At 57.9% G+C, this 25,792-nt stretch overlaps 10 protein-coding genes across 10 annotated transcripts; 2 read left to right on the top strand and 8 right to left on the bottom strand.

The window, feature by feature from the left end:
• Positions 1–69: 69 nt before the first annotated feature.
• IUM83_12636 (atp-dependent dna helicase) lies at positions 70–2,821 on the top strand (the record flags this gene model as incomplete). The annotated part of the gene is made up of 7 exons (XM_067937276.1): positions 70–84; positions 156–311; positions 375–426; positions 515–654; positions 733–911; positions 983–1,109; positions 1,184–2,821. 7 exons carry the CDS (start codon positions 70–72, stop codon positions 2,819–2,821), a joined length of 2,307 nt encoding a protein of 768 aa, XP_067790360.1.
• A 124-nt stretch (positions 2,822–2,945) lies between these two features.
• On the bottom strand, positions 2,946–3,587 carry IUM83_12635 (uncharacterized protein; the record flags this gene model as incomplete). The annotated part of the gene is made up of 1 exon (XM_067937275.1): positions 2,946–3,587. The coding sequence occupies one exon, from the start codon at positions 3,585–3,587 to the stop codon at positions 2,946–2,948; it is 642 nt and encodes a 213-aa protein (XP_067790363.1).
• Positions 3,588–3,878: 291 nt separating this feature from the next.
• IUM83_12634 (uncharacterized protein) lies at positions 3,879–5,810 on the bottom strand (the record flags this gene model as incomplete). Its single annotated transcript, XM_067937274.1, has 1 exon — positions 3,879–5,810. One exon carries the CDS (start codon positions 5,808–5,810, stop codon positions 3,879–3,881), a length of 1,932 nt encoding a protein of 643 aa, XP_067790362.1.
• Positions 5,811–6,976: 1,166 nt separating this feature from the next.
• Positions 6,977–12,151, bottom strand: IUM83_12633 (uncharacterized protein; the record flags this gene model as incomplete). The annotated part of the gene is made up of 6 exons (XM_067937273.1): positions 6,977–7,121; positions 7,290–7,519; positions 7,616–8,078; positions 8,164–8,293; positions 8,368–8,617; positions 10,616–12,151. 6 exons carry the CDS (start codon positions 12,149–12,151, stop codon positions 6,977–6,979), a joined length of 2,754 nt encoding a protein of 917 aa, XP_067790357.1.
• A 1,152-nt stretch (positions 12,152–13,303) lies between these two features.
• On the bottom strand, positions 13,304–14,564 carry IUM83_12632 (dolichyl-diphosphooligosaccharide--protein glycosyltransferase subunit 2-like; the record flags this gene model as incomplete). The annotated part of the gene is made up of 2 exons (XM_067937272.1): positions 13,304–14,254; positions 14,334–14,564. 2 exons carry the CDS (start codon positions 14,562–14,564, stop codon positions 13,304–13,306), a joined length of 1,182 nt encoding a protein of 393 aa, XP_067790356.1.
• A 258-nt stretch (positions 14,565–14,822) lies between these two features.
• On the bottom strand, positions 14,823–16,670 carry IUM83_12631 (Lysosomal Pro-X carboxypeptidase; the record flags this gene model as incomplete). Its single annotated transcript, XM_067937271.1, has 3 exons — positions 14,823–15,360; positions 16,054–16,441; positions 16,535–16,670. 3 exons carry the CDS (start codon positions 16,668–16,670, stop codon positions 14,823–14,825), a joined length of 1,062 nt encoding a protein of 353 aa, XP_067790359.1.
• A 443-nt stretch (positions 16,671–17,113) lies between these two features.
• On the top strand, positions 17,114–18,948 carry IUM83_12630 (UTP-glucose-1-phosphate uridylyltransferase; the record flags this gene model as incomplete). The annotated part of the gene is made up of 6 exons (XM_067937270.1): positions 17,114–17,170; positions 17,241–17,338; positions 17,419–17,521; positions 17,612–17,728; positions 17,803–18,765; positions 18,841–18,948. 6 exons carry the CDS (start codon positions 17,114–17,116, stop codon positions 18,946–18,948), a joined length of 1,446 nt encoding a protein of 481 aa, XP_067790358.1.
• Positions 18,949–19,162: 214 nt separating this feature from the next.
• On the bottom strand, positions 19,163–20,457 carry IUM83_12629 (RING Finger Ubiquitin ligase; the record flags this gene model as incomplete). Its single annotated transcript, XM_067937269.1, has 4 exons — positions 19,163–19,435; positions 19,512–19,779; positions 19,867–20,339; positions 20,410–20,457. 4 exons carry the CDS (start codon positions 20,455–20,457, stop codon positions 19,163–19,165), a joined length of 1,062 nt encoding a protein of 353 aa, XP_067790453.1.
• Positions 20,458–20,718: 261 nt separating this feature from the next.
• On the bottom strand, positions 20,719–22,137 carry IUM83_12628 (E3 ubiquitin-protein ligase; the record flags this gene model as incomplete). The annotated part of the gene is made up of 1 exon (XM_067937268.1): positions 20,719–22,137. One exon carries the CDS (start codon positions 22,135–22,137, stop codon positions 20,719–20,721), a length of 1,419 nt encoding a protein of 472 aa, XP_067790454.1.
• A 134-nt stretch (positions 22,138–22,271) lies between these two features.
• Positions 22,272–23,823, bottom strand: IUM83_12627 (Cleavage induced Predicted protein; the record flags this gene model as incomplete). Its single annotated transcript, XM_067937267.1, has 3 exons — positions 22,272–22,508; positions 22,584–22,865; positions 22,933–23,823. The coding sequence occupies 3 exons, from the start codon at positions 23,821–23,823 to the stop codon at positions 22,272–22,274; spliced, it is 1,410 nt and encodes a 469-aa protein (XP_067790448.1).
• Between the last annotated feature and the right edge of the window lie 1,969 nt (positions 23,824–25,792).

Here is a 25,792-nt window from a genome sequence, read left to right as displayed (position 1 = left end):
CGTTATGGATACTTTTGCGGAGGTTTGCATTTGCCGATACATAGTGACAGACAAGACTCGGCCTTGAAGATGTCACGAGCCAAGGTGCGCGGCGGCGCCGGATGCCAGGCGTTGCGTGGTCCTGACGGGGCTTTGGCTGTGTTGTGGCCGTGCAGGAAGCTGTGGTGGTGCTGCTGGACGTGGGCGCGTCCATGCGCGTGCCGCTGCGCGAGCGCGCGGCCGCTGGCGACAAGAACCGACCCAACGACGACCTGCAGCACACGCGCTTCGCGGCCGCCGTCGCCGCCGTGGAGGGCGTCGTCCAGCAGAAGGTGCGGTGACAGCGCTGTCCTGTGTAAATTAATACTATGAGCGTGCTTACAATTGCTGTGCAGCTCTTCTTCAAGCCCAAGGACGAGGTGGGCATCGTCGCCTACGGATCGGAAGGTCTGGCTGGAGCAGGGGCGACTAGATCTTTGACGCTGTGTTCACTGGTATTATTGTGCTGTTGTTGCTGTTGCTGTTTCTGCTGCAGAGACGGACAATCAGCTGAACGAGGAGCAGGGCGAGAGCGAGTACAGCAACGTGCAGGTGGTGAACTCCATCGACTCGCCGACCCTGCACATGATCAAGAGACTGCGCGAGCTCAAGCCGTCGAAGAGCGAGGAGACCAAGGTGGGCTCCTGTCTTATCCTCTAGTATTTCACTGAGACTGATGTTATTGTTGTTGTTGTTTCTTTGATGTCGCTGCAGGTGGACATTTTGGACGGGTTGATTGTGGCGCTGGACTTGCTGTTCCGGCGGACGGACGGCAAGAAGTACGACAAGCGCTTGATGGTCATTACGGACGCGGCTGCCAAGATCGCGGACGCGGGGGACTTGGAGTCCATCGTGACCATGATTCAGAACATGGAAGTCAAGCTGCAAGTAATGTAAGTGCGGCGGTAGTTGCACTGTAGCATCGTCTGGTGCCCACTTACCATTGGTGCTGCTTTCGTTGCAGTGGACTGGACTTCCAGCATACGACAATCAAGCCTCAAAAGGATAATGAAGGAGACGAAGAGATGCCGGAGGCCGTCGTGAAGGATGAACCTGCTGCAGCTGCAACGGCCGGGCCAGAGCGGATTAAGGTGAGCGAGCATCCTGGGTCGGATGGGGACTGTATTTTCTCCGGTTTTATCGACGTTTTCTTGGCGTACTGTAGGCTGAAAACGAAAAAATGCTCGTTTCCATCGCAAACGAGGTTGGAGGTGAAGTGTGTTCGGTATCGAAAAGGATGCATCTACTTGCTCAAGGCATGAAGAAAACGGTGGCTCTGACGACGAAATTTCGGGGTCCGCTGGAGTTTGGTGACGCGCTGGGAATTCCAGTGTACTGTTACTTGAAGACTAAAACGGCGACATTGCCAACTCTTTCGAAGGAGTCGCAGAGTTCGTACGAAAAGGAGACTGCCGGAAAAGTGAAACTCGACCGGCGCTACACATCCCCGCAAAATATTGATGAAGAAGTTCCACCTGATCAGCAGGTAAAGGCTTATCGCTATGGCGCGGAGAAGGTTCCCTTTGCCTCAGCAGATGTGGAATTCTTCAAGTTTCAGACGGAGAAGTCGCTCAAGGTGCTAGGCTTTTTGGATAAAGCGCAGGTCAACCACGCTAAGTTTGCAGCTGGCACCGATATCTTCGTTGCGGAACCGGGGAAGCCGCATGCAGCTACATGTTTCGCTGCATTAATTGATGCCATGGTCGAGCTTGACCAGGTGATAATCGCTCGCTTCGTAGCGAGAAAGAATGCTGCGCCAAAGATCGTGGCTCTCATTCCCCACGCTCCGTCTATTGGTCATGGTGAGAACTACTATGCGATGTGGTCCCAGCAATTGCCGTACGAAGAAGACGTGCGAAACTATGAGTTCGCTCCGTTGAAGACGCGCAAGCACACTCCAACTGACGAACAACAGTCCCTCGCAGACAAACTAGTGGACAGCTTGAGCATTCGCGATGACAAGGCCGATGAGGTAGGCGCGTGCTTCAATCCAGTGGTTCGACGCTTCTTCCATGCGGTGTCGATGCGTGCACTGGACGAGTCCGCTGGAGTTCCAGCTCTTCCAGCGTACATGGAAGCAAGCTTGAAAATGGACCCTGCGCGGCAAGAGAAGATTTCGAGTCTGATCGAGAGTTTCGGCGACGCCTTCCAGCTGAAGGAAGCAGTGAAGAAGGCGAAGGACCGAAAGAAGAAGTCGTTCTGGAGCGATGTGCCTATCGCCTCTGTAAAAGAGGAGGATCTCAAAGAGGAGCATGGTGATGCCGCTGGAGGAGATGACGCAGGTTCTGACCTGGAGCTGGATCTGGACGATCTCCTGGATAGCGGAGACGTCACCAGCGTGGGCTCCATGAACCCCATCGCCGACTTTGAAGCCTTGATCGAGTCTTCCAAGTCGAAAGCGAGTCGCCGTCAGCAGCTTACCACTGCTGTCACGGGCATGGAAACGCAGATCGAAAAGTTTTTCGGCCAGAGCGGGTCGGAATTCTACCCCAAGGCGCTACAGTGTCTGACGCACTTCCGTAAGCGCAGTGTCGAGATCCAGTACTCGGCGCAGTTCAACGAATTCCTGACCAAGCTGAAGTCTGTGCTGACGGAAGACTCGGATGCGTGGAAAGCTGTAAAGGAAGCGGACATATCGTTGCTCAGCTCGCTGGATGACCCGAGCGTTGACGTCTCGGCCGCTGAAGCTCGCGCATTCCTGTACGGCGAGGAAGAAGTGGACGTCAACTTGGCTGCAGCTTCGCTGTCATCGCAGGTCGAGGCCATGGAGGAGGAAGACGACATGTTCGCCGACTTCGAGTAAGCAAAGACCAAGACAGTAAGTACATACGTCCGTAAGGTGGAATGTCATTGACTTAGCAGGCTGAAGCGGTGTGATGCAAAACAAAACTTGATTCTATGGCACAGTTGCGAGCTCCTCGGCCAGCTTACGCCGCGCCGGGGAACTCCGCCGACGGGTCGTAGAACTTGGTGGGCGCCTTCCGCCGGCCGGAGCGCCGCACCATGGTGAAGCCGTCCTCGTCCACCAGCGGCTCGTCGGGTTCCTGCATGGCGGCTGCCTCCTCGGAAATGGCTCCCAGCGGGGCGGCTCCGCCCTCAGCCAGTCCGACGCCATCGTCCTGCGTCTTGATCTTGGCGGCCTTGAGGTCGATGGGGAAGAGCGACTGCACCTGGTCGTGCATGGCCTTGACACGGTCGTACTGCGCCTTCTTGCACTCGTCCGCCAGCACCGTGAGCAGCTCCGAGATCTCCTCGACGCTGCCGTCCTCGCAGATGAGCCCGAACTCGGTCTCCACGTAGCCGCTGATGTTGTCCACCATGGCGTCGGCGTACACCGTCTTGTTGTACTTGAACACGTTGAGGATCTCCTCCAGCAGGATCTCGTACTTGCGGCGCGTGTCGCCGCCGCCCCACTCGCCCTCCACGGCCATGCGCAGCGCCGTCCAGCGCGCCAGCGCCAGCTTCACGCTGTACTCGAAGTAGTCCCACGGAGACTTGATGGTGCCCGCCGCGAACTGCTGCGAGTGCTCGTGGGCCACGGCCAGCAGGATGCTCTCGGTCGCGCTCATGCTGGTGATGATACACTCAGTATCTGCAGATGTCCGTGTGCTTTCAAGGTCGACTATGAATGGATTGAGGCCAGTCCTTCTGAATTCCGCCTTTCGACCAATCAGAACGCGGCGGATTCAAAACTGAAGTTGCAGACAAGTTCAACTTGTCATATTGACAACCAAGTGACATGCAATTTCGCTCGATAAGGGAATCTGGGGACAATTTCTTAGATGGATTATAGTACACTGTTGCAGTGTAGCTCTCTTCGAGCCTCCGACGCACGAACATCAACTCAACGTGCCAGTTAGTTAGTCAAGCAGCCGCGAGGACGACGCCGGCGTGCCCGACTGCCAGTCTGCCACACTGCTGAAGCCGCGCGTCTCGCGCGCGTGTCGGAACTCGTCGGCAGCCGAGAGCTTTCGTGCCTGCCGCACCAACTTCTGCTCGTCGCGAGCCGCGCGCTCTAATCTAGCGTCCAGCATGAGCGTGAGTTCAACGGCTTCACGAGCCGTGGCCTCGGCGTCCTCGCGCGCTTCGATCGCGGCGGTGACGAGGCCCTTGGCCTCCTCTATTTGCTTCTCCTGTTCGAGCCCGTTCTTGCGCAGCACACAGATCAGCTCGATGAGATCCGAAGGCGAGGACTGCAGCAGCGATTCGGGAAGCAACGGGTCGTCCAAGTCCTCCAGACTTGTCCTGGCCTTTTCCAACTGTGCCGCTGATAAGACGCCGTCCACGCCCTGCGTCTGTGTGACGCGCATCTCGGTTGTACGGATGAACTCCCGGAACTGCTCCATCTCGCGCTTCTGCGCCTCCTCGCGCTCCTTCAGCTGCTCCAGACGCTTTCGCGATCGACGCGGGTGCAGCAGCTTCTCCAGCGAGCCTTCCTCCTTGATGGAGCCAGAGATGTTGTAGCTGTCCCGGAAGCTGCTGACGCTGCTGCTCGGGCGCAGGGCATATGCCGAGGATCTCTGCGAGACACTGGCGCGGCTAGCACTGCGGCTCAGCCTGGGGTTCTCTAGGTGCTCGGACACCCGTCGCTGTACTTCACGCTCACATTCCAGCTCCTTTGCCTGCTTGTACATGCTGATCTGCTTCTCCATGGCCTCGATGACCTTCTGGGTTCTTGCCTGCACCTCCTGCTCAATGGTCTGCTCCATGTCTGCCTGTTTCCTACCCTGCTCTGCCGTGAGTTCCTCAAGCTGGCGAAGGCGGAACTGGAATTTCCTGTACTCGTCGGCACCAAGACGTACAACACCAGAGCTTCCCTGGGAGCTCTCGGCGCTGCTGGTTCTCCATGCGTCGCCGTCAGACTCGTACTCGTCACCTGAATCCTCGTCCTCCATAGCCAAGACCATTTGTTGGAACGCGCGGCGCGTCTGCAGTGCAGCCACATTGGCCTCCGTCATTCTCGAGGTAGCCGACGAGTTGGACGCCTCCGAAAACCGGGCGGCCAGGGAAGGAGCTGCTGGGGACGCTAGAAGTGGAGCTGTTTCAGGGACCGCCGGGACTGCAGGCGTGATGGCCGTGGAGGACTCGGATATCCGGGCGTTGAGCAGGCTGTGTCCGTCGGACGACCGCACCGACGAGTTGGTCGTGCGGAATCCGTCCACGAGAGACGAGCGCATGTCGCTCGTGCGGTCGCTCATCCTCGGGTCGCTGGAGCTGGAGCTGTTTCCTCGGTACGCGTCGCTGTTGACGCGGTTCTTATAGGACATGGAGCATTGAAGCTGGCGGTACTCGGCGAGGCTGTTGCGGTTGCTGCGTGTAGAAGCACTGTGTCGGCTGTTGCGCATGCTCGGGGCACGGCTCTGGGGCGGTGTGTCCACCGAGTCCCTGGTCTCGGAGGACTCGGAGGCCTCGGAGATCTCCGTGTCGTTCTCGCCGCCGGAGAGGTTCTCGTTGAGCGTTGGGCTGGTGCTGCGTAGCGTGGAGGCGGAGGAGCGGACGGAAGACGAGAGCACGGACGGCTGCGTGTGCAGCGTCTTGGTCTTGCTGAGCACCGCGGCCGCGGGCAGCGAGTCGGGAGCGACAATAGTCTGCTCGGGCTGGCGTGTGGTGGGCTGCGTCTGGCGGCGTGCGTGCGGCCTCCGGTCCGAGTGGCTGCTGCTGCTGTGGCTCGAGGCCGAGTCGGCGTCGGCGTCCGAGAGGTGGCGGTGGTGCTTGCGCAGCGAGAAGCGGTGCGACTTGGACTTGCCGCTACCGCTGCCGGCCCGAGACGAGGACCGGGAGAACAGCGGCATGCGTGTGGTGTGGGGGAGGGCTGGTACTACGGCCTGCGCGTAGTGGGGGAGGGGGACGAGTCCTCCAATAAGTTAGCGTCGCCTGCCTGCCTGCGTGAGTGTCCGCCGACGATGCAACTGGCGATCGATCGGCCTGTGCCCCGAGCTGTTCTCGTGTTCGTAATGCGCGCGCTCGATTCGCGGCAGTAGAGGAGGCAGCGAGCGCTCTTCCCGCCGCAGGAGAGGAGGCCGCGCAGTATGGAGAATGACTCGGAGCCAGCTAGCGGGGCCAAAAGCGACTGGCTTCTAAAATACCGACTGGACTTTTACGCCAATCGGCGACCAGAAGAGCTGCTCGCGCGGCCAATCGCGGCCGCGGATCGAAAGGCAACGCAGCGACGGCCGCTACGACGGGACCTACCCGCCAACAGCGACGAGCCCGGCCAGCGTCTCTCGTCAGGTGGCGCAAGAGTGGCCTGCGCGGCGCGCCTCGATCCTTTCCTGACCTTTTGGAACTTCGCTGATGATTCCGGGTGCGAGTTGATTGCGGCGGCTTCAACACTATCACGAAGTGGTTGACACCACCCCTGCATACAGCATGCAACGGGCCGAAAATTCGGCGCCACCCGGGACCAGGTCCGCTCCGCTGGGCGACGGGCATTGCTAACATCTGCAGAAATCAGGCAGATGCGGCGCGGTGGAGCTGCCACAAATTTGCGCTCGCTGGATGCATGTCCTTCCGCCCCGCGGGCATCGTCCATCTCGCTGTCGTAGCGCCAGCCGCGCCTAAGACGACCGTGACAGCCGTACGGCGTGCCAACTTGGCAGCCAAGTGCTGAAATGGGCGGGCTCGGGCTCGCCAGCCGCGAGGATAGGCCCCCTCAAGTTGACGAGGGCTGTCCCTTCCAATTCAGCAGTAGAGCTGGTGCAACCGTAAGACAACTTTCAGTCACCGAGACATCCGGTGACGGCAGCAGCGGAGCAGCGCGGAGCGGAGCCCAACACTCTGCTGCTTGGTGCGCCTCGTCGTCTTGAGGCCGCGTTGACGTGCCCCCGAGTGTCGCGAGGCGCGACGCTTCGGTATAAGATGGTACAGGTTTCGATCGAATTAAACGGGCAGCTACCATACAAAGACTAAGTGATACAGCCGTTTCTGAAGATGCCGTCTGCGAGGCCCACGGTTGCCTTTACATCTCGACGGCGAACGACCGCGTAATACTCATGGTCGACTCGGCGCAGCTATCGCAAACGCGCGACGCCTTCTTGCTCGAGCTGTACGACAGAGTCCACCGCCGCCGGGAGCAGTTCCCGCACACGAGCGACCCGCACAATCTGTCCGGACAACAAGGCACACCGACCACACGGTCGTTTTCCGCGGCAACAGACGAGTTAGCAACCGCACCGCGAGGCGACGACCCAAAGTGTCCAATGCAGCAAGGCATCAAGAATCAGTGACGCCCGCCACCTCCTCCTGCTGCGAGCGCAAGGATCTGTACATACCTGCAGTGGTGGCGCGGCCGATAAACAGCGAAGCTGTGCGTGCAGATGGTGCACACATTGGAGACCTTGTCAAACATGAAGATCGGCGCCAGCGTGGCCGTCTTGAGGCTGCGGCGACGCAAATCCAGCTCGTCGCCCCCCGAGATGCAATGCGTCAACGCGCGAACCCATTCCTCTCGCTCCGCGAGAGACAGCGCCTCGAACACGTAGGTCGTCTGCGTGCGCATCTTCTGCACGCATTGACATGTAGCGCAACAATCGATCATTGTGAGTGAGCGTCAGTCTGACGATACCAAGGCAGATTGAAGTAGCTGGCAGATCCTTACCGTATCTTGCAAGAACTGCAGCCGGAAGCACTTTTCGTTCTTGAGAGGCGCCACCTCGCACAGCTCGATGGGGATGGTCTCTTCAGGCTGCGCGGCCTTGAACGTTGAGCCCAGCGAGATCGTTTGCAGCGTCAGCGTGATCCACAGTCGTCGCGGCTTCTTCCCAACACTGCTGCTCGTCGTCGGGCTGGGACTCGGACCACTGGTCATTGTCACTGCGCCACCGGACACATTCAGCCAGCCGTTCTTGATAACGAAGCCCCCTTCCAGCTCATAGCCACTCGATGAGTCGTCGTCATTGTCCACCAGCAGTTCCGAACGAACACTGGCACGTCGCGGGTGTGTCTGTCCACGAAGGTTCCGCTCAATGCACTCGCGAATGTCCGTTGTCCACCTCACTTTGTCTTGTTCGGACTCGGTCAGCAGGATGAACGACTTGAGAGGCGAGTAAAAGCAGAACGCGCTGCAGTTTTGACCAACACAACAGTAACAACAACACGTCAGTCTATAGAACAAAATTGTTCTCCGCACAGAGCACATGGGCTCACTTGTTCGAATTCACGACAGTCGTAATAACACCCGGCATCGTCTCCGTATCTTCCGCCACCTTGCACTCCCAGAGATCAATCAAGCGAAACTTCTTCTTGTGCAGACCACCTTGCCGCCCGTACACCATAGCTGAATCGAACACGCACACACCACACTGATAAGCAACTACAGCCCATAGCAAATCATGAACCAGGGTCATTTACCGTCTTCCAGCAGCACGAAGTAATACGTCTGCACCTTGCTCCGGCACACCTTGCGAAGCATGCCATCACGCACGAAGTGCCGGCCACTGAGATCGATTCCAACCTTCGCAGTCACGGTCGCCAAAGCGCGTGCATTCTCGCGTCTCTCGCTGATCTCCTCAATCTTGGAGGCTACGCGGTCCACGCTGCGAATGGCCGACTGCAGAGGGACGAAGTCCACATGCTCGGGTGGTGTGGATCCGAGTAACTCCTGAAGAAGCATTTTATAGCGCGGAATCCGCTCCACCGGCATGTTGAGATAACGTCGCAAACGGTTTACATCGGCCTCTTCGGGGAGCTCGCGTAGAAATCCAGCAAACTGCGGCGAGTCCAATGCGGTTAGAGCGGAACTGTGGCGGCTTGCATAAGATGTGTAAAGCTGCATGAGGGGAGCGTAAGCATGGAAAATTGCCCCGGCGCGGTGAACTTTCACGCCAGGAAACCCGGCAGCTTCTTCTCCTCCTCGCTTCATGCCCTGGTTATCTTCGGTGTGTGATGTTGATGCAGATGTGGCACTGGTTTCCTCAAGGTGGCGAGACAAATGGTCCAAGAGCTGCTGGTTGAGGGTGTAAATCTGATCCACGCTGCTGAAAAAAATCGACAAGTCTGCGTCCATGACCAGCATCTTGGCTGTCGGGGCTGAAGCCGTTGATAACGATGGCGCTGAGCTCGCAGCAGCAGCCACACTGTAAGACGCACTCACCATCATACTGTGCAGACTACTACTGCTACCACCTCCTTTAGTGATACCAAGGTTGCCACTGCTTCCTGCTCGCCGATGACCCCGAGGACCCACTAGCCCAGATCGGGCAGATGAAGTTAAGTGGGTGCCGAGTACAGGCACAGGTCGCAACGATGATCTGCGCTTGTTTTGACGGCGGCGATACATTTGCCGTCCTTCGAGCTGTCGTAGCAGCAGCGGTTGGACGAACAGTCGAATACACTCACCCAAACATTGGACGTAGCTTTCTTCGGAGCGAATGACTTCCTTCAGAATTTGACGACGACGGCGCTCTAGCAAATACGCTTCGCGGTCCTCTCCTGCTGCATGAGCAAGTTCCATTGACAGCTCGGCATCTGTGGCGCGCCCACGGTCCAGCGACGACATGCGGCGCCTTCCAGGAACGCCACCAATGAAGCTGGAGCTCGAAAGCACCGACATCGAGGCCCGCACGCTGCTTGAAGGCATGCTCATACTTAAGCTTAAAATGCCGCTCTGGGCGAGTGATCCCGGAAAGTCGGTCACTCGTGACCGTCGCATACGGTTAAGCGCCTTATCAGCTGAGCTCTGAATTGCAACACGCCATGCCACTTCTTCTTGAACCGTTGAAGCACATAAGACCCATTCGGTTTCGTGCATCGTGGTCATTACGGAAGCAGACGATGAAGTTGGTGACGAAGCTGGAGCAGCGTGGAGCGGTAAGGGTGAAGACTGCGGGACAGAGCTATCACGAGAAAGAAGAAGGCCTTCAGGTGGGATTGCAGGTTCGCGTCGACGTGACACAGCGTCCCCAAAGCGGCTAACGGCTTGCTTCAGAGGAGAAAGCTTTTTCATGAGGTGCGGTCGTAGCGTAGGCTGGCTCAAACGCCTCTGAATGGGACTTGTCTTATGCTGATTCGGTCCATTGGCTCCAACGCTGGTCTTGGAATCGGATTCATCATACTCAGCAGTTGAAATCTGAAAGCAAAAGCGGTTTTTATGAGCACGACTGTCGGATCGGTGAATCACAATGGCACCAGCGAGGGCAAGTTCGTCGGTGCAGCACCTTGATGCGCTGTTGGGACTACCACCAACGGCGCCAGCCGATCCCCCAACAGCAGCCGAACCACCATTTCCAGAGCTGGCAAAGCCTGCGCCGCTGCCATTCTGAGCTACTGGAGTAACACTCGTCGTCGCCGTATCCAACGCATACTGCTTGAGAACACCAGCACGAAGCTCGTAATAATGTTCTGTCCACTTGTTCAGGCGACGACGGCGCAACACTCCACGGAATTCGACAACCCGCGACAACCAATGCATTGCAATTTGACGCACGAGGTCGAGGATCTTAAAACAGGGGGAACACACGCGCTCTGCACGTGACGACTCGCCAACGAACAGTGGAGCACGCCCAGAAGAGCAGGTGTCGCACACCACCGCCCCACAACGCCGACAGTGATGTTTTCTCCGGTAGTATGCACGAAAGGAAGCCTTGCAAATAGTACACACATCGGCGATTTCATCAGGAACCCACAGCGCCGCCGCATCAGCGGGTCCCTCACACGCCTCGGGGTTACTTGCATCAGCGTCGCCGTCTTCCCCTCGTTTGGCCTGCTTCAGCTTCTGAGCATCTTTTACGGCGCTAGCAATAGCATCGACCCACTCGTGCTGAATATCCGGTGTTTCTGCGAACAGAATGAACGTTTTCTCTCGACTGGTGACCACGAAGCCGCAGTCCTTGCGAATCCGGCGGCGCGACTGCTGCTCAAATAATGCTTGAATAGCTGTCGGCAGTTCTGTCTTGACACCCACCGCTTTAGAGTGCAAGTACACGATCCGCCTCACGCGGTACCCGCCGGTCAGCAGTACGCCACTGTACAGCAGAATGTCATTGAAAAGGTGAATCATGACGTCCTCCTGCCGCTTGGTCGACATCTTGGTAAGTTTTCCTGACTTCAACAGCCGTCGATCCGCTGTGAACAGTGAAAGTTGCCCCGCAAATTTTTGCTGGGCCTGCAGCACCGTTTCAAGATTTTCCTGCCGGCGCACAGTCTCGTTAATAAGCGACGCAGCGGCGCGAACGCGAGCCACCGCCTCAATCAGAAAAGCTGCGTCGGGGTGGTCCGATGGCGTCAGCTCGCTCAAACGCTCCAGCAGCAGTTTGTAGCGTGGAATCCGCTGGATCGGCATGATCAAGAGGCTCTCGAACGGCTTCGTCGAGCCGCTGCGATCCCTGCAGGCTTCCAAGAACTTTGTGAACCCCAACCTCGTGTCGCGGCCGAAGTTCTGCAGCAGCGCTGCCACCTCTTCGTAGTCCTTGGCGTACCCTCCGTACAGCTTGAACAGCGGCGCGTACCTGCAAAACACGGCGCCGACACCCTCCGCCTCGCACTGCACCGCGACAGCCACCGGGCTTTTGACGCTCTTCCGCTTGCCAGCGGGTGTCGGCGCCCCCTGCGCCTGCTTCTTCAATGCTGCCGCGGCAGCCGCCGCTGCGCGTCGCTGCACGATCTCCAGCAGGTCCGTGAGCAGCTTGGAGTTGAGCATCACGAGGTGGCGCAGGTTGTTGAAGAAGACGGCGATCTGCGCGTCCTGCATGATGGGGTGCGCGTTGTCCTCGAGCGCCACGATGTAGTGGTCCAGCAGCGTGCGGATGTCGCTCACGTAGCTCTTCTCCGTCTCGCAGATCTCCTCGATCACGCGTGCACGCAGCCGCACCTGCTTGGCGGCGGGTGAGTCGGGGTCGTCGTCCTGCTGGTTGTCCTCCGGAATGTCCTCTTCCAGCCGCTCTTCTGCTGCTCCCTCATCATTTTCTTCTTCTTCTTTATCGTCGTCCTCCTCCTGGTTGTCCTCCAGCAGCTCCACTGTCAGCGACTGGCGCCAGTCGCCAGTGCTGCCGCCCTCCAGGTCCTTCGGGTCGAACAGCACGACGCCCGGGCGCAGCGTCAGCTTCTTGGACGCCGGCCGCTTGGCGTCCGCGCGGCGTCGGCGGCGCGCGGTCTCGGCCGCCGATTGCTGCTGCTGCAGCTGGTCGTGGTTGTTCATGGGCGCTCGAAACTTGCGAATGAGGCGCCTTTCCGCGCTGCTCCTCCGCCTGCAGCTTGAGCGCGGGGCTTGGGGCCGATGGCCGCCCGCTATAGCCGTCGCTGGACACTGCGACGCCACGGCGAAAGCTCGGACGTTTCCACGGAAAAATGGCCAGATCGGTTGCGGAAGCGGTATGTTGCGCGAAGCCTGAGCGGATGTGGCGGGGGATACGTTCTCCGAGGTGTTAATCAGAGCGTTTATACTGCGTATCATGTATCGTTGATGAGATCTAGATGCGAAGGGTATGCGATTACAATCGTCGATGCGGTGAAGTTGAAGTCAGTAAGTTGTCGAAGCGGGGCGACATCTGTGGTGTTGGTAGATGGCAGCCGTGTCGGGAGGGACGACCCGTTTTGGCTCGACCGCTGCAGTGGTACGGCGCGGACCGGACAAAACTTCAGTCGGCGCTGACTCCTGCACTGCAAGTTGCCTTTTTTGGCGGGGCTGCAACGCTGAGACCTTCCTCGCCAACCCAAAAGATCGCTGCGACAGCGGCTGCAGCCGTGAGTGACGGATGAGTGGCGGAATCTCCGTCGGCGCTGCGTCTGCCACTTCGGCCGTCGGGCGGCATTCGATATTAGCGGGGCGCTGACCACCGTAGTGCGCATGTAAGGAGAAGTGTGCTCACGCCGGAGCACTATCCAGGCGCGAGAGAACTTTTGCTCGTGCCGGCCGGTGCTCGCCACACGAGTCGAAATTTGGGGACCCAGCTGCAAGCAGCGACACGTCCAGCGGCGGAATTGCATCAATGGATCGATCACCAGCCCCGCGAACTAGAAATGCGGGCGGTGATTGCAGACTCCCCGCACGAACACAAGAGTCAACAAGGCCAACGTTGCGCCGGCAGGATACCAACCGGAGCCTGGATCGTCTGAGTGGTGCTAGTCTTTGGTGCAACACGAACATGGGTCATGATGGTCAAGCGGGACTTTGCACCGTGCGACGACTCGTCGCACGGGTCGCCGACGGGGGGACCTTTCTCCGCAGAGGATATGGACAGTAGCTCAAAAATTGCGCTAGGCACATGACTCTCTTTTCATTTCATCTGCGCACATGCTGTCCCTACGGGCAGCACGGCGTCCTTCGCCTCATTTTCCTGTGCTGTCCCATCTATTCGAGCTTGGTGGTCTTCTTGGCAGGGGCCTCGGCAAGACGCTTGAGCGTCAGGTGGCCCGACCAGAGGTTCACCGAGCCCAGCACGCTGAGATAGCCCAGGGTGCGGTACATGGTCAGCTCCAGCCAGTAGAGGCCGAACAGAGCCAAGATGCCACCGAGAGTCGCCAGGAAGACGCAGCCAAAAACGAACACAGAGCCCTCGAACAGGCGCTTCACGTTGAGCCCCAGGCGCGCCACAAACAGCAAGAAGAAGGCCAGCGGGGCCAGCACGGCGCCCATGAAGGCCAGCGACACGGCCACGGGCGGCCGCGGGTCCTGCTCGCGCATCACGTGCTGGATCTCGGGCAGCGCCTTGAGCGTCGTGTCGCTCTCGTACAGCAGGTGCTTCTTGTAGAGCGGGGACGGCGTCTCGGGCGGGGCCGCGCCAAGCTGCAGCTCCACGTTGCCGAGGTCCCACACGATGGCCTTCTCGAAGGTGGACGCGCCCAGGATGAGCTCCACGTGGTGCTTGCCCGAGTTGTAGCCGAACTTCTTGCTGAGCGCGGCGAACTGCAGCGTCGCGCTGTGCTTCAGGCCGGCGTCGGCCGTGAGCACGAAGTACGTCTCCGTCTTCTCCGTGGCGTGCGTGAAGCGCAGGAACGCCTGGTGCGCCACGACGGGCGTCTGGTCGTGCGTCTGCTGCAGCGCCACCTCCATCTTGAGCTCGTCCTCGGCGGCCGCGTTGAAGTTCTGGCCCGAGAGCTTGTCGCCCTGCTTGAGCTTCTTGCCGTTCACCTTGGCGCTCGCCACCTGCACGGGCGTGGTCACCTTGAGCTGCAGCACCTCGTAGGCGCTGTCCTTGGTCTCCTCGTCCACCGCCGACACCTTGAGCTTGTACATGCCGGCCTGCAGCTTGTTGTCGCCCGCCAGCTTGGCCACGAACTTGCTGCCGTCGCCCTTGAGGGTCTGCGCGTCACACAACCACGGCCTCCTGTCAGTGCAAACTCCGCGGTCAGATCCCCCCCTTCTCTGGCATGCTACGCACCAGGCCGGAGAGCACGGCGGCGCCCGACGTGTCCACGAGCGTCTCGAGCGTCAGCTGCTTGAGCTTGGGCTGCTTGGGCGTCACCACGACGGCCACCTCCAGCGCGCCCGCCGTCAGCGCCACGCGCGACGAGGCCAGCTTCATGTTCACATTGAGCGCGGCGTCCACCGACAGCGACAGCAGCAGCAGCGCAGCGCCGCACGCGGCCAGCAGCCGAGACGAGAGCGCCATCGTCAGTCTCTTAGGAATTGACCGCGTGGCGGCTCAGGAGCTGCCTTGCACGTCAAGATCGGCCCGATGCAACGAAATGACTGCGCCATGAAGAGGTGTAGATTACTCGAGACCGAAAGCAGTCATTTTGATACGATGAAAAACCTCCGAGGTTTTTCATAATGTCAAGGCTTGCCGAGCTATCGAGAGATGGCTACACCAGCTTCAACGTCAGTTTTTGCTTGTCAATATGTGTGGCTGCTTGCTTGCTTGTCCAACCTACTTGTACGCTACGAACTCATTAATCCACTGGTGGATCATCTTGACCTCGGTCTTGCGTGCGGCGATGACAGACGGCGGGTCTTTTGGGTGGCTGAAGAACAGGTCCAGGTGGTGAGCGCCCTCGGCGATCTTCACGATCGTCACCTTAGCGTCCTTGGGTGCGTTCAGTACTCCAGCGCTGCTCCATGGATCAAGCAGGCCGTTGCTGAATACGATGTTCGAGGCCGACCGCAGCATCTCGTCGCCATAGCTCACGCGAATGCCGTTCGGATCGGGCGTCGTGTGCCAGTCTCGCTGGCAATGTGCGCGGATCTCCTCGAACGTGGTGTTCCGCGGCCAGAACATATCCGTCTCGCCATTTGTGCTGAAGTAGGTCTCCTGCGGCAGCATTTCCGTGCAGTACTGGTAGTCCCAGACACCGTCATAGTCCCAAAGAGTGGGGATCTTGAAGCAGGTCAGGTTCTTAGTTGCGTTGTGGAACACGTTGGCTGCATCGCGCAGAGCCTCCAACAGCGTCGTGTTCACGTCGTCTTGCCTTAACGACGACGTGGGGAATTCGCCCGCCAGATGTGAACATGCCTCACGAACAGGCCACGCTGGAAGATCCACTGCGCCGCCAGTAAGGTAACTGGACGGGTACGGAAAATCCCCCATCGCTAGAGTGTCGAACGCGAACAGCACCGACATCGCCAAGTCTTCTCCCTGCTCTTCGCTTGTCAACGGTTCGCATAATTTAAATAGTGACGAAAGTGTGGCGCGTCCACTCTCCGTCTTGGCCAGCTCGAAGATTTGCGCCCAAGACTTCTTCGCGTTGGGCACGCAGTTTGGTGCTGACCCTGCAGCCGGACTTGCATCGCGTGTGACCACCTGCCAGTACTTCTGACCATCAAAATCCGGAAAGCCACCGAAGCCGTAGATGGGCGCAGAGGCAGCAATAGCACCCGCGATGATGTTCGGGTACTTCATGCGGAACCAAGCCGATAGCATGCCTCCGTAGCTGCCACCAAACGCGATCACGGGGTGGTTGAAAGCGTCGTGCTTCTTTTGCAGATGATAAATAAGCTCCGTGTAGTCAGCGAGCGCTTGGTCATGTGTGAGGTAGCCCAGATGGTCCATGTACTTGTCGCCGAACGGGTAGCTTTTACCATAGTAACGGTGCTCGGCAAACACAACCAGCGCCTTGAAAGCCTGCGCGTTTTCCCAGATCAGTCCTGTGTGGTTGGCATACAGCGTCACGTCGCCTTCGTTGCCCGTATAGAAGAACACGGGCGCCTTTTTGTCCTTCGGGTCCCAGAACTGAGTATTCAACAGGTATCGCTGCTTGTACGTAGCTGGCAGACCACTGGGCGTTGCGTCGGCGCTCGCCGGGTCCAGCGCCTCTGCTGCCAGCCACGCGAAGTGGTCGATGCGCTGCTCAAACCACAGCTCCGAGCAGTTGCTGGCGTCTGCACGGATCTGGGGCACCTCAGGCTGCACCATAGGGCTCGTCGTGCCCAGAGAGCTGCGCGGGATGTCCGCCGTGGCCACGAGGTGCTGCGTGTGGATGAGCACCAGCACGCCGATCAACAGCGCCAGTCCGCCGAACGCCACGACTCCGGCTGGCGCATAATTCAGCACTGCGGAACGACAGACACACAGGACATAATTGCGTTAGAGTCAAAGTTACAGGCAGTCGAGGCGGCGTATCTTTCGCCATTTGTTGCGCGCACAGGTGTTGTAGACGCCTTCGTAGTACTGCGGGGCGTTGAGACTCTGCCAGCGGTTGATGTTCACGCGCCTGGAGCTGGTGGCCGAGCCCACGGAGGAGCTGGCGGAGCGCGCGAGCAGCGGCCGCGCCTCCCCCATGCGAGCGGGATCCTGATATGAGCGCTTCATGGCGAGGAGGTCTGCGCTTGTGACACTCATCCACCAGCTCCGGTAAAGCTTCGATTTTCTAACTTCTGCCTCGTCTCTGCCCCTGATTTGACGCAGAGTCAGAGCGGAAATCGCTAATAACCTATATCTTGTTGAAGTAGATCCTGGAAGAATGCTGTTTGGATAGTTTTTGCCCTCGTAAATGAATGAACGACCACGTCAACTGCGTTTCATAATGGGAGTGAAATGGATACACCTATTTGGTGTACTCGCCCACCAAATGGGACGCTTGTTGCAAGGACGTGGGCCGCACCGCGATCAAAACCCAGGTTGCACCTGCGGCGGCCAGCGTTCTCGGCCCGTTGCCGACTCATTCCCGCTTTCCTCCCGGCCGCGAGAGTGTCGAGACCTGCGCGCGGAGCAGCCAGCCAGCCATGCACTACAAGACGCACATGCCGGCGCGGTTCTCCGTCGACGACCAGATGGCTGAGGTGCGTGCGACTCGCTCAGCACCGCTGAGCTCCAATGTATTGACTTGACCTCTGTCTCGATCGGCTATAGGCGCTGGCGTCGCAGGAGCTCATGGGCAACCGCCAGCGGAAGAACTTCCTCAAGCTCTTCCGCAAGTATTCCAAGACCAAGAAGGTCTCCATCGACTGGTACAGACCGCTTGGAGAGCCTGTTTACCTACGCCTGGGGAGATACTGATCTGTTGCTGCTGCTGCTGCTGCTACTGCAGGAACTCGGTGAAGCCGCCGTCCACGGGCATGCTCACGAGCAACACGTCGGTGGAGAGCTGCCCCAACGACATGAACCTGCGCCACGAGCTGCTCGACAAGCTGGTAAGAATGATTACGTGGTTCTGAAGCGATCATGATGCAGCGGAGTAATCTGATATCTCTCTTGCCTTGGTGGTTCTTACTGCTGCACAGGTGATCTTGAAGCTCAATGGCGGTCTCGGCACGACGCTGGGCTGCGAGGGGCCCAAGAGCGCCATCGAAGTGCGCCAGGACCTGTCGTTCCTTGACCTCACTGTGCGCCAAGTGGAGGTAAGTGTGTTGGCTGTGGTGGGAGGTTGGTGCTGGCTTTGCTGACACGTACTATGCTGCATCTGCGTGAGCAGTACCTCAACAGCGTGTACGGTGTGGACGTGCCGCTGGTGCTCATGAACTCGTTCAACACGCACGAGGAGACTGTGCGCATCATTCGCAAGTACCGTATGCACAACCTGAGCATCCACACGTTCAACCAGAGTTGCTACCCGTTCATTGTCAAGGAGACGATGCTGCCGCTTCCGAACACCAAGTATGACCGCTTGACGCGCGAGAAATGGTTCCCGCCCGGTCACGGTGACGTGTACAACGCCCTGTTCGAGTCGGGCTTGCTGGAGAACCTGATCAACCAGGGCAAGGAGTACATCTTCATTTCGAACGTGGACAACCTTGGCGCTACGGTGAACCTGGACATGCTGTATCACATGATCAACGAAGACTCCGAGTTCGTGATGGAGGTGACTGAGAAGACCCGCGCTGATGTTCAGGGTGGTACGCTTGTGAGCTACAAGGACAAGCCCCACCTCCTGGAAGCGAGTCAGGTGCCGCCAGAGCACATGGACGACTTCCGTGCAATCAACAAGTTCGAGACGTTCAACACGAACAACCTTTGGGTAAATTTGCGCGCAATTCAGAGGCTGGTGGCGCAGGATTTGATCGACATTGAGCCTCTTGTCACGTTCCGCAACGTGAAGAACCACAAGGTTGTGCAGCTGGAAACTGCTGCGGGTGAGGCAATCCACCTATTCAAGAACTTCATCGGGTTGAAAGTGCCCCGCTCGCGCTTCCTCCCAGTGAAGTCATCGTCGGACCTTTTCCTTGTGCAGTCGAACCTGTATCAGATCAAGCACGGCAGTTTGATCATGAACCCGGCGCGCACCACGCCTACGATCCCCATCGTAAAGCTTGGACTAGAGTTTCAGAGCGCCAAGGAGTATCTAGCGCGTTTCGAGCACGGCATTCCGAACATTACGGAGCTAGACCACCTCACGGTCGCTGGCGACGTGAAATTCGGTTCCAACATCTCACTAAAGGTAAGCTTATTGATGCAAGGTTGATGATTGGAGATATCGGCAACTGACTTGTGTGATGCTTGTTGGGCGAAACAGGGAACGGTGATTCTTGTTGCGAACGAAGGCGCTCATATCGACCTACCCGACGGAACTGTGTTAGAAAACAAGGTGGTCACGGGCAATCTCCGCATCCTCGATCACTAAATGCCGGCGGCGTACGCAGTAGAGCAGATAGGAGACTTCGCTTGCGTACTTGAACGTGAAAGGCTGGAAGAAAAGAGACTGAAGGCCGTGAATGAATACATGCATTATCGTCTTTCCACGCTAACTTTTCTTTTATACACAACGATCGACATATGCAGTGGCAGGGGCCCTAAGAGATCGAGAAGGATCATGCACCGAGGGAGGGCATAGAAGCCTAATAGACGGCAACGACGTGCTTGCAGATCGGGCATTGGCGGTGGTACATGAGCCATTGGTCGATACACTCGCGGTGATAGAAGTGCAGGCACGGTAACGCACGCACTTCCTCCTCCGCTTCGAACTCATCACAGCACACCGCACACACCGTATTATTAAGCTCGCCGTCCTCTTCCGTTTGGTTTTCATCGTCATGGTGCTCACGGAACTGGTACTTGAACGTCGGCAGAGCAATGATCTGCGGGTACGGCAGACCATCCCAGCTCTCGGTCTACACCACGCATTGGCATTCACAGCGTTAGCAGCAAATCACAAGGCTTTAGGGGAGAAGCATTAGAGCAACGTACATCGACTTGCTGCGAGCGTAGTTCGTTAATACGACGGAGTAGCGACAAGAAGCGCAGCTTGCTCTGTCCCTCCGCCTCGTCGTCGTCATCAGGCGATGCCGCTGAAGAGGACGATGTGGATCCCAGCATCTTCAGATGACGACGGACAAGTGAAAAGAGCTTGTTCTCACTCTCCACCGCTTCAGCATCCACAGAGGGTCCCTCCGACGCAGGTGTGCCTGCCGATGGAAGTGATCCAAGGAGCTGGCTAAGCGCCGCATTCACCACACTGCAAACATTGCCAATAACCATTTCACAGTCAGCAGATGTGACGACCGCTTCGAGCAATAAAAAAGAGTTCGTCATGGAGACGTACTGCGAGGGGCTGCGTGGACCTGCGTCCGTGTCGTCAGCCTCCGTGGACGCCTGACGCAGCGAGCGGATGAAGGCCAAGTCGAGTTCTCCGTTGACTGGCGGCACGTTCTGCGAGTTGTTGGTCGCCGCCTCGTCGATGTCGGCGGCAGCGATGGAGATGAGGCCGGCAGGCGACAGCTGCGCGTTGAGCGGCGAGGAGCCCATGTCCTCCACCCGGAGGCCCTCCACGTCCTCCAGCGCCAAGCCGTCGGGCCCCAGCAGCGCCGCCAGCTGCGACGACAGCGTGGGGATCGAGTGCCGGCGACTGGCGTGCTCGTCTCCAGCCAGCGCCGCCGCCAGCGCGCTGTTCTTCTTCTTGCCTTCGTCTTCGGGCTCAGTATCGGAGGCCTCGGCCTCTTCCATAGCACGTGCGATCTCCCGGGAGCTGGCGGTGTCTTCCTCCCAGTAGCTGGAGGCCTGCGGGTCCACGCGCGGCTGCGGTAAGGAAGAAACAGCGCAGAGTTCAGTACGGATGCGGCCATTTTGAGGTGGTTCTGGCGCGTACATGCAGCGACTGGGGCATGCGCGAGCCGTAGAGCGACCGGAGGAACATGACGGAGCGAGGAGAGCGCGGCTGGACAGGTCTGGATCGGAGAAGGCGCGCCACGGATCCCTTCTCCAGGCGAGAACGAGAATGTGCACAATTGAGCGTATTTCTGCAATTTCTGTGACGGTTTGTGACTTTTTTTGTGACGCCTGTTTGCTCTGACGTTTTTGTGACGTCTTTTTGCTCTCGCGCGTCGAGATCCTACTCTGCCGCATATTTATATTCTGTATAGAAGGTATGTGTCACGGAGTGTAGCCATCTGACGCACTACCGCGTGAGCTCCATCGGGTCGAAATGGTACGAAGCAGGTGAGCCGCCTTCGGCAGCCTCCAGCGCAGCCGCCTCTTGTCTCCGCTTGGCGTCCAAACGCGAGTAGCTTTTGACGAGCCCGTGGAAAGCCTTCAGCCACTGCGGAGGGCTCAGCAGCTCCGTGCGCCCGCCATCCTTGCTGCCACTCGGAGAGAACGAGAAGAGCAAGTCCAGATATTTGTGCACGTACTGGTTCAGCCGCTGGAAACCCATGTCGTCGTCTTCCAGGGGTTGGAGCAGTGACTCGTCGTTTAAAATGTCGCTTGCAGTGATATCCTCGTCCAGCGCATCCAGGAGGTTCTCCAACCGAAACTCCGCACGCCCGTCGGCCGTTGCAGTGCGTCTCGACACCACCAGTACGCTGTGAGCGGGGTCCATGTTGAACACGCGCCGTTCCTTGCTCAGGTTTGTGGCACTCAGCGCGTCGCGCATACGAACCGATCCAACGGTGCTGCCCCGCAGCGATCGAAACAAGGTTGTCAATCGCGCCTCTAGCGCCTTGCAGTAGGTCACCGTAGCTGATCGTGACGGCCCAGAGCCCTGCGTCTTCAGCGAGGCATGCAGGATCTCGTCAGGAGCCGGTACAACATACAACACCAGTGGTACGCAGCGACCAGGGGCAAACGCATTGCCACCCCCGCTCGACGACGACGACGCTCCTTTGGAGTGGCTGCTGTCACGCTTGGAATGTTTGATCGACGTCGGAACAAAGCTCAGCAGCTGCGCCTTCTCCACCGCTAGAGCTCGGACATCTTTCAGGACATTGGTTGTCACTCGGCTATCCTCTCTCAGTACCACCAACAGGTTGCAACTGGAGTACAGCAGCACTTGCATCTTTTGCTTCTCGCGTTCGAAGACGTCCACCTCGTTGCGTATCCGCTGCGTCTCGCTCAGCGGCGTCTGCTCTTCAATCTCTTCCGCAACGTTAGGCGTCGATTGCCGCCTCTTGTAGTTGCTGCTTGGGGTCGCTACTTTAGTCGCTGCAAGCGGACAGAAGCTCGAACTCTCGGGTCGCGCCACTCCTAGCAGGTAGATGCATCTAGCGACGTCGTCATAGTACAGATGGACGCTGGCAGGCAGGCTCGCGTCCTTTACACAGGTTGCAGCCTGCATCTCATCGTCCCTGAACACGCAGCGACCGATGAGGCGGTTGGCGAAGGCGAAGGCGCGCGACGAGGACGAGGAACTCGTGCTCAGCAGCCCCACGACGGCGACGTTCTTGTGCTGCAGCGACTGCAGCGCAGCGAGGGGCCCGCCGCGGCCAGGCTCTGGAGGGTACACGCGCACGGGCTCATTCTGGCTGCGATCGAAGGGGAGCGGGGGTGCGTGGCGCGAGGAAGACGCGGACTGCCGCCCACCACCGCGGCCGCCTGCCATGATACTGAGCACAAACTCGGGTGAAAGTAAATGAGTACAGCTGTTTTCAGCGTGTAATTTAGTGAGTTTTCGCGTACGCAAATTACACACGGAAAAAAAGAGAATGGATACTGTTGAAGTTGAAGTGTCCAAGACTACCGACTACGGTGCTGCCGCTCACGGTCACGACGCTTTGCCAGGTCTTGACGCAGCCTGTCCTGGAACGGAGCCGCTGGACTAAAGTGCTTCTTAGACTTTGTGGATGCATTGCGTCGCTCGAACTCCCGTTCTCTGGCAGCGGCGGCTTCTGCTCTCGCTGCGAGCTGCTCGCGACGCAGTCGACGCTCGTCCAAGTCTCGCCGCAGCCGCTCATCGAAGTCGCCGATCTCCAGCTACACGTGCAAATACACGTCATCATCGGTTACTTAGAGCTCGTGTGGTTCCAATCGACAGCACACGTAGCGTACCTGCTGAGCGCGACGCGTAATGGACGGCGAGAAGGAGCATTCGCGCTGGATCTCCTCCCAAATGGCGGCCCGAGACATCTCGCGGTACTCCAAATCCAACTGGAGGCGCCCGAGGAATTCATCACGCACCTCTTCCCACGTCTTCTTCGTGTCTTCGTCGTCCTCTGGTTGGCAGGATAAAGCTTCTCGGCGTTCACTCTCCTCCTGTCTTTCTTGCTGCCTCTCCTTGCAGCTTTGCTGGAACTCCTCCATGCGCGTGAGGAATTCCTTCGCGACGTCGCTCTGTATTCGACAATGTGATCCACGTTAGGACCGGTGAGGTATTGGATAGTGCTGTACACCAACTTACCCAAGCGATACGGCTCTTGTAGGTGACACCGCAGTTTGGACATTTCTTACGCTTTTGAGTGAGCTCCGAGTAGGATTGAGGGTTTCCGCAGCTCGGACACTCTTTCTTGTCCACGCGCGCCAGGTATGCGGCCTCCTCACGTGTCCGGCGGAGCTGCTCGCGACGAGCTCGTTCTGCTGCTTCCATACGCCGAACAAAATCCTCGTTCCGGCGTAGAGCTGCACCTCTACTGCCACCCGGGCCTTCATCGTCATCGGAATCGTTGTTTGACAACTTTTTCTTGCTCGAGCTATTGTGCAGCCGGGGTGTGAAGCGGCAATTCCGATTGTCATCAAGACGCGCGAACTCGTGCTGTGGCTTCTGTTTTTGCCGAGCTCGGGTGAACTTGTCCTTAGCAAGTTCGTTCAGTGCCTCTCTGTTAGCCACGCGCTTTTTGGGCTTTGAATTGTTGGCACTATCTCTCTGGGCAAGAGACGCGAGAAAGAGACGTCGCTGCGTGATAGACAACTGCTGAAATTGAAAGGCGCTCAGTTTGTCCTGCATTGCACGTTGCAGCTCAAGCTTGCTCATAGATTGACTTGACGTCGGACCCTTCTTCAAGGGCTTCGAGCGACCTCGGCTGGGAGAGCGGTGCCCCACAGATTTTGCCTTAGCGACCTTAGCAGCCAGCGTTTCTGCTGCCGCACGAACACTCACAGCATCGTCCTCAAACTCTTCATCTTCATATTGTTGTTGCTGCTCCGCGACGGCAGCCTTCAAACCAGAGACGACCTGTTCACTGCGCTCTACGGCTCGTTCAGCTCTGACCTCCGAACTTACAGCATCAAGAGCGCGTTGCACCTTGTCAGATTGAGCCAGGCTCGTTCCGCGGTCGTGCTCTTCTTGGTTCATTTCTGCTGCTATCGCGGCAAGTGTTGGCTTGGATCGGCTGTCCTGCAGTTGTATAGTTTCAACTTCGAGACTTTTGGCAACGTCAATTAGAGATGGCGAGGCAGACGCAGCTTCTTGCTTAGCGACCTCCAACAGCGTCGGGGGCTTTTGGGGTGACGTTTGCTCGTCGCCACTGTCGCCGAACATGTTCTCATCTGCGTCATCGATTTCATCCGCTGCTTTTTGCATCGGGGGTGTTCTCTTCTCGGGAATATCGCTATCCTGTTTTTCGGCTCCTAGGCCCTGCACAAATGCCATCAATGCTGACGCCATGGTAATTCTCCACTGAAGTTTAAAATCTGAAGCCACACTCGTTTGGCACCAAGCACATTGAAATGGTGCACTATCCTCTTTGAGAAGAGCAGCACCACAATCCCATTTACTAGGAATAGCAAAATTCGGCTGTGTTCCAGAACACTGTGGACGCCGAGCGTATTCTCGTCACAACTTCCACCAACTGATTGATCGATCATGTGCAAGCATATTCCCAATGCCCAGGTATGCTGCTTCTTCGCGCACTGGTAGATCGTTGTCCCCAGCTTACATGTGAAATGCAGGTATCCTTTCGAGCACCATGCTGCAACCGATGGTTTGATTGCAGCGAATGCCACTTCGAGTTAAGTGACCACCGACAGCAAGCTGCAGCTGAAATGGCCTTTGTGTGTAAGCAATGCCGTAAACCCTTCCGTAAAGACTTGACAGCATTCGACGAGGAAGACGAAAGTTGTCCACACTGCAGGAACATGCTAGTTCAGCCCGTTGGTGAATTCACTGACTCGCGAGTAGTGGCGCCGGCGCCAGTGAGCACGTCGTAGTGCCAGGCAACGCGAAGGGTATTGTAAACAAGCTTACCACAACCTTCTGCTTGGTATAGCAAAATGTGTATATCTACGAATCTTCCTCGTTTTCACTAAGGCTCACCCTGAAGAGAAAACTGCACCAACAAGGTGCTCAGCCTTTTATCCCAGCCAGCTTGCCAAGGAAGCCTGACCACATGTCGAAGAGAGTGCACTGCTCGCTTCAATCCAGTCGCTGGCTTGTGCCACGCTTGCATGCCTGCATGACCACTGCTGACAGCTTGCTGCCTGATTACAATTTTGTCGACCAGTGCTGTCCGTAAGCCTCCGTCTACGTCGTCCTTGGCTCGCAGCTGCCATTGTGAATCACGTAGCAAAAGCCTGTCAACTCCGACACTGAAATGCCTACCTAGTGTAAACCCGCGTCAGGATATCACGACGGTATACCTGGTCAGGTAACCTGGGGGTGTTTGCTACGCGTGTCCACATCCGCAAGCGCACTCGCTTGGATCAAAGCTTGAGTGCTTGAAAACACCATCAGTCCTTGAATGAAGTATCGACACCAGCCGCGCCTCGATGAAGATGTACTTGCCAGCGATAAATCCAGGGCGACACCGCCTGGTCCCAGTAGCACATGTTCGCCAGTGCTGCGACGCGTGCATGGTTGGTCGAAGTCGCCGTTGCTCTGTCATTCCAGCGTATGTCCATCGGTGCAAGTCCACCTCAGGTGTGAAGACTTTCGCTGCAGGTAAAGTATTCAACACGACTGAAACCATAGCTCAATTGCTGAGGCTGCGTGTCAACTATGGCATTCCGTCAATCTCCAAGCACCAAAGATGACCGGAGCCTTCAGTTTGTCACCAACGCGAACGATAGATATCCTTCACTGCTGCAATTGATTTGATGCCAACGTCAACAGCAGCCAGCAACGCCACCTGCGCCGGGGCTATTGTTCGCGACGCTCTTGTCCCATTCGGCCACCGCTCCATGTACGCCATGACGAAAGAGCCGAGAGCGGGTGCTGCGACGGGAGTCCGCCATCGTCTAACGTCCCAGCACGCCATCGCGGCGCGCACGGTCGCCCACAGGATCGCGGGCCTTCGGTTGTCACTCGCCCCAAGCAAACAAGCTGG

Source organism: Phytophthora cinnamomi (genome assembly GCF_018691715.1).
Source record: "Phytophthora cinnamomi strain GKB4 chromosome Unknown Contig46, whole genome shotgun sequence".
In the NCBI taxonomy this organism is placed as follows: Eukaryota; Oomycota; class Peronosporomycetes; order Peronosporales; family Peronosporaceae; genus Phytophthora; species Phytophthora cinnamomi.
Note: the sequence above shows the minus strand (reverse complement) of the source record. Positions and strands in the feature narration are given on the sequence as shown.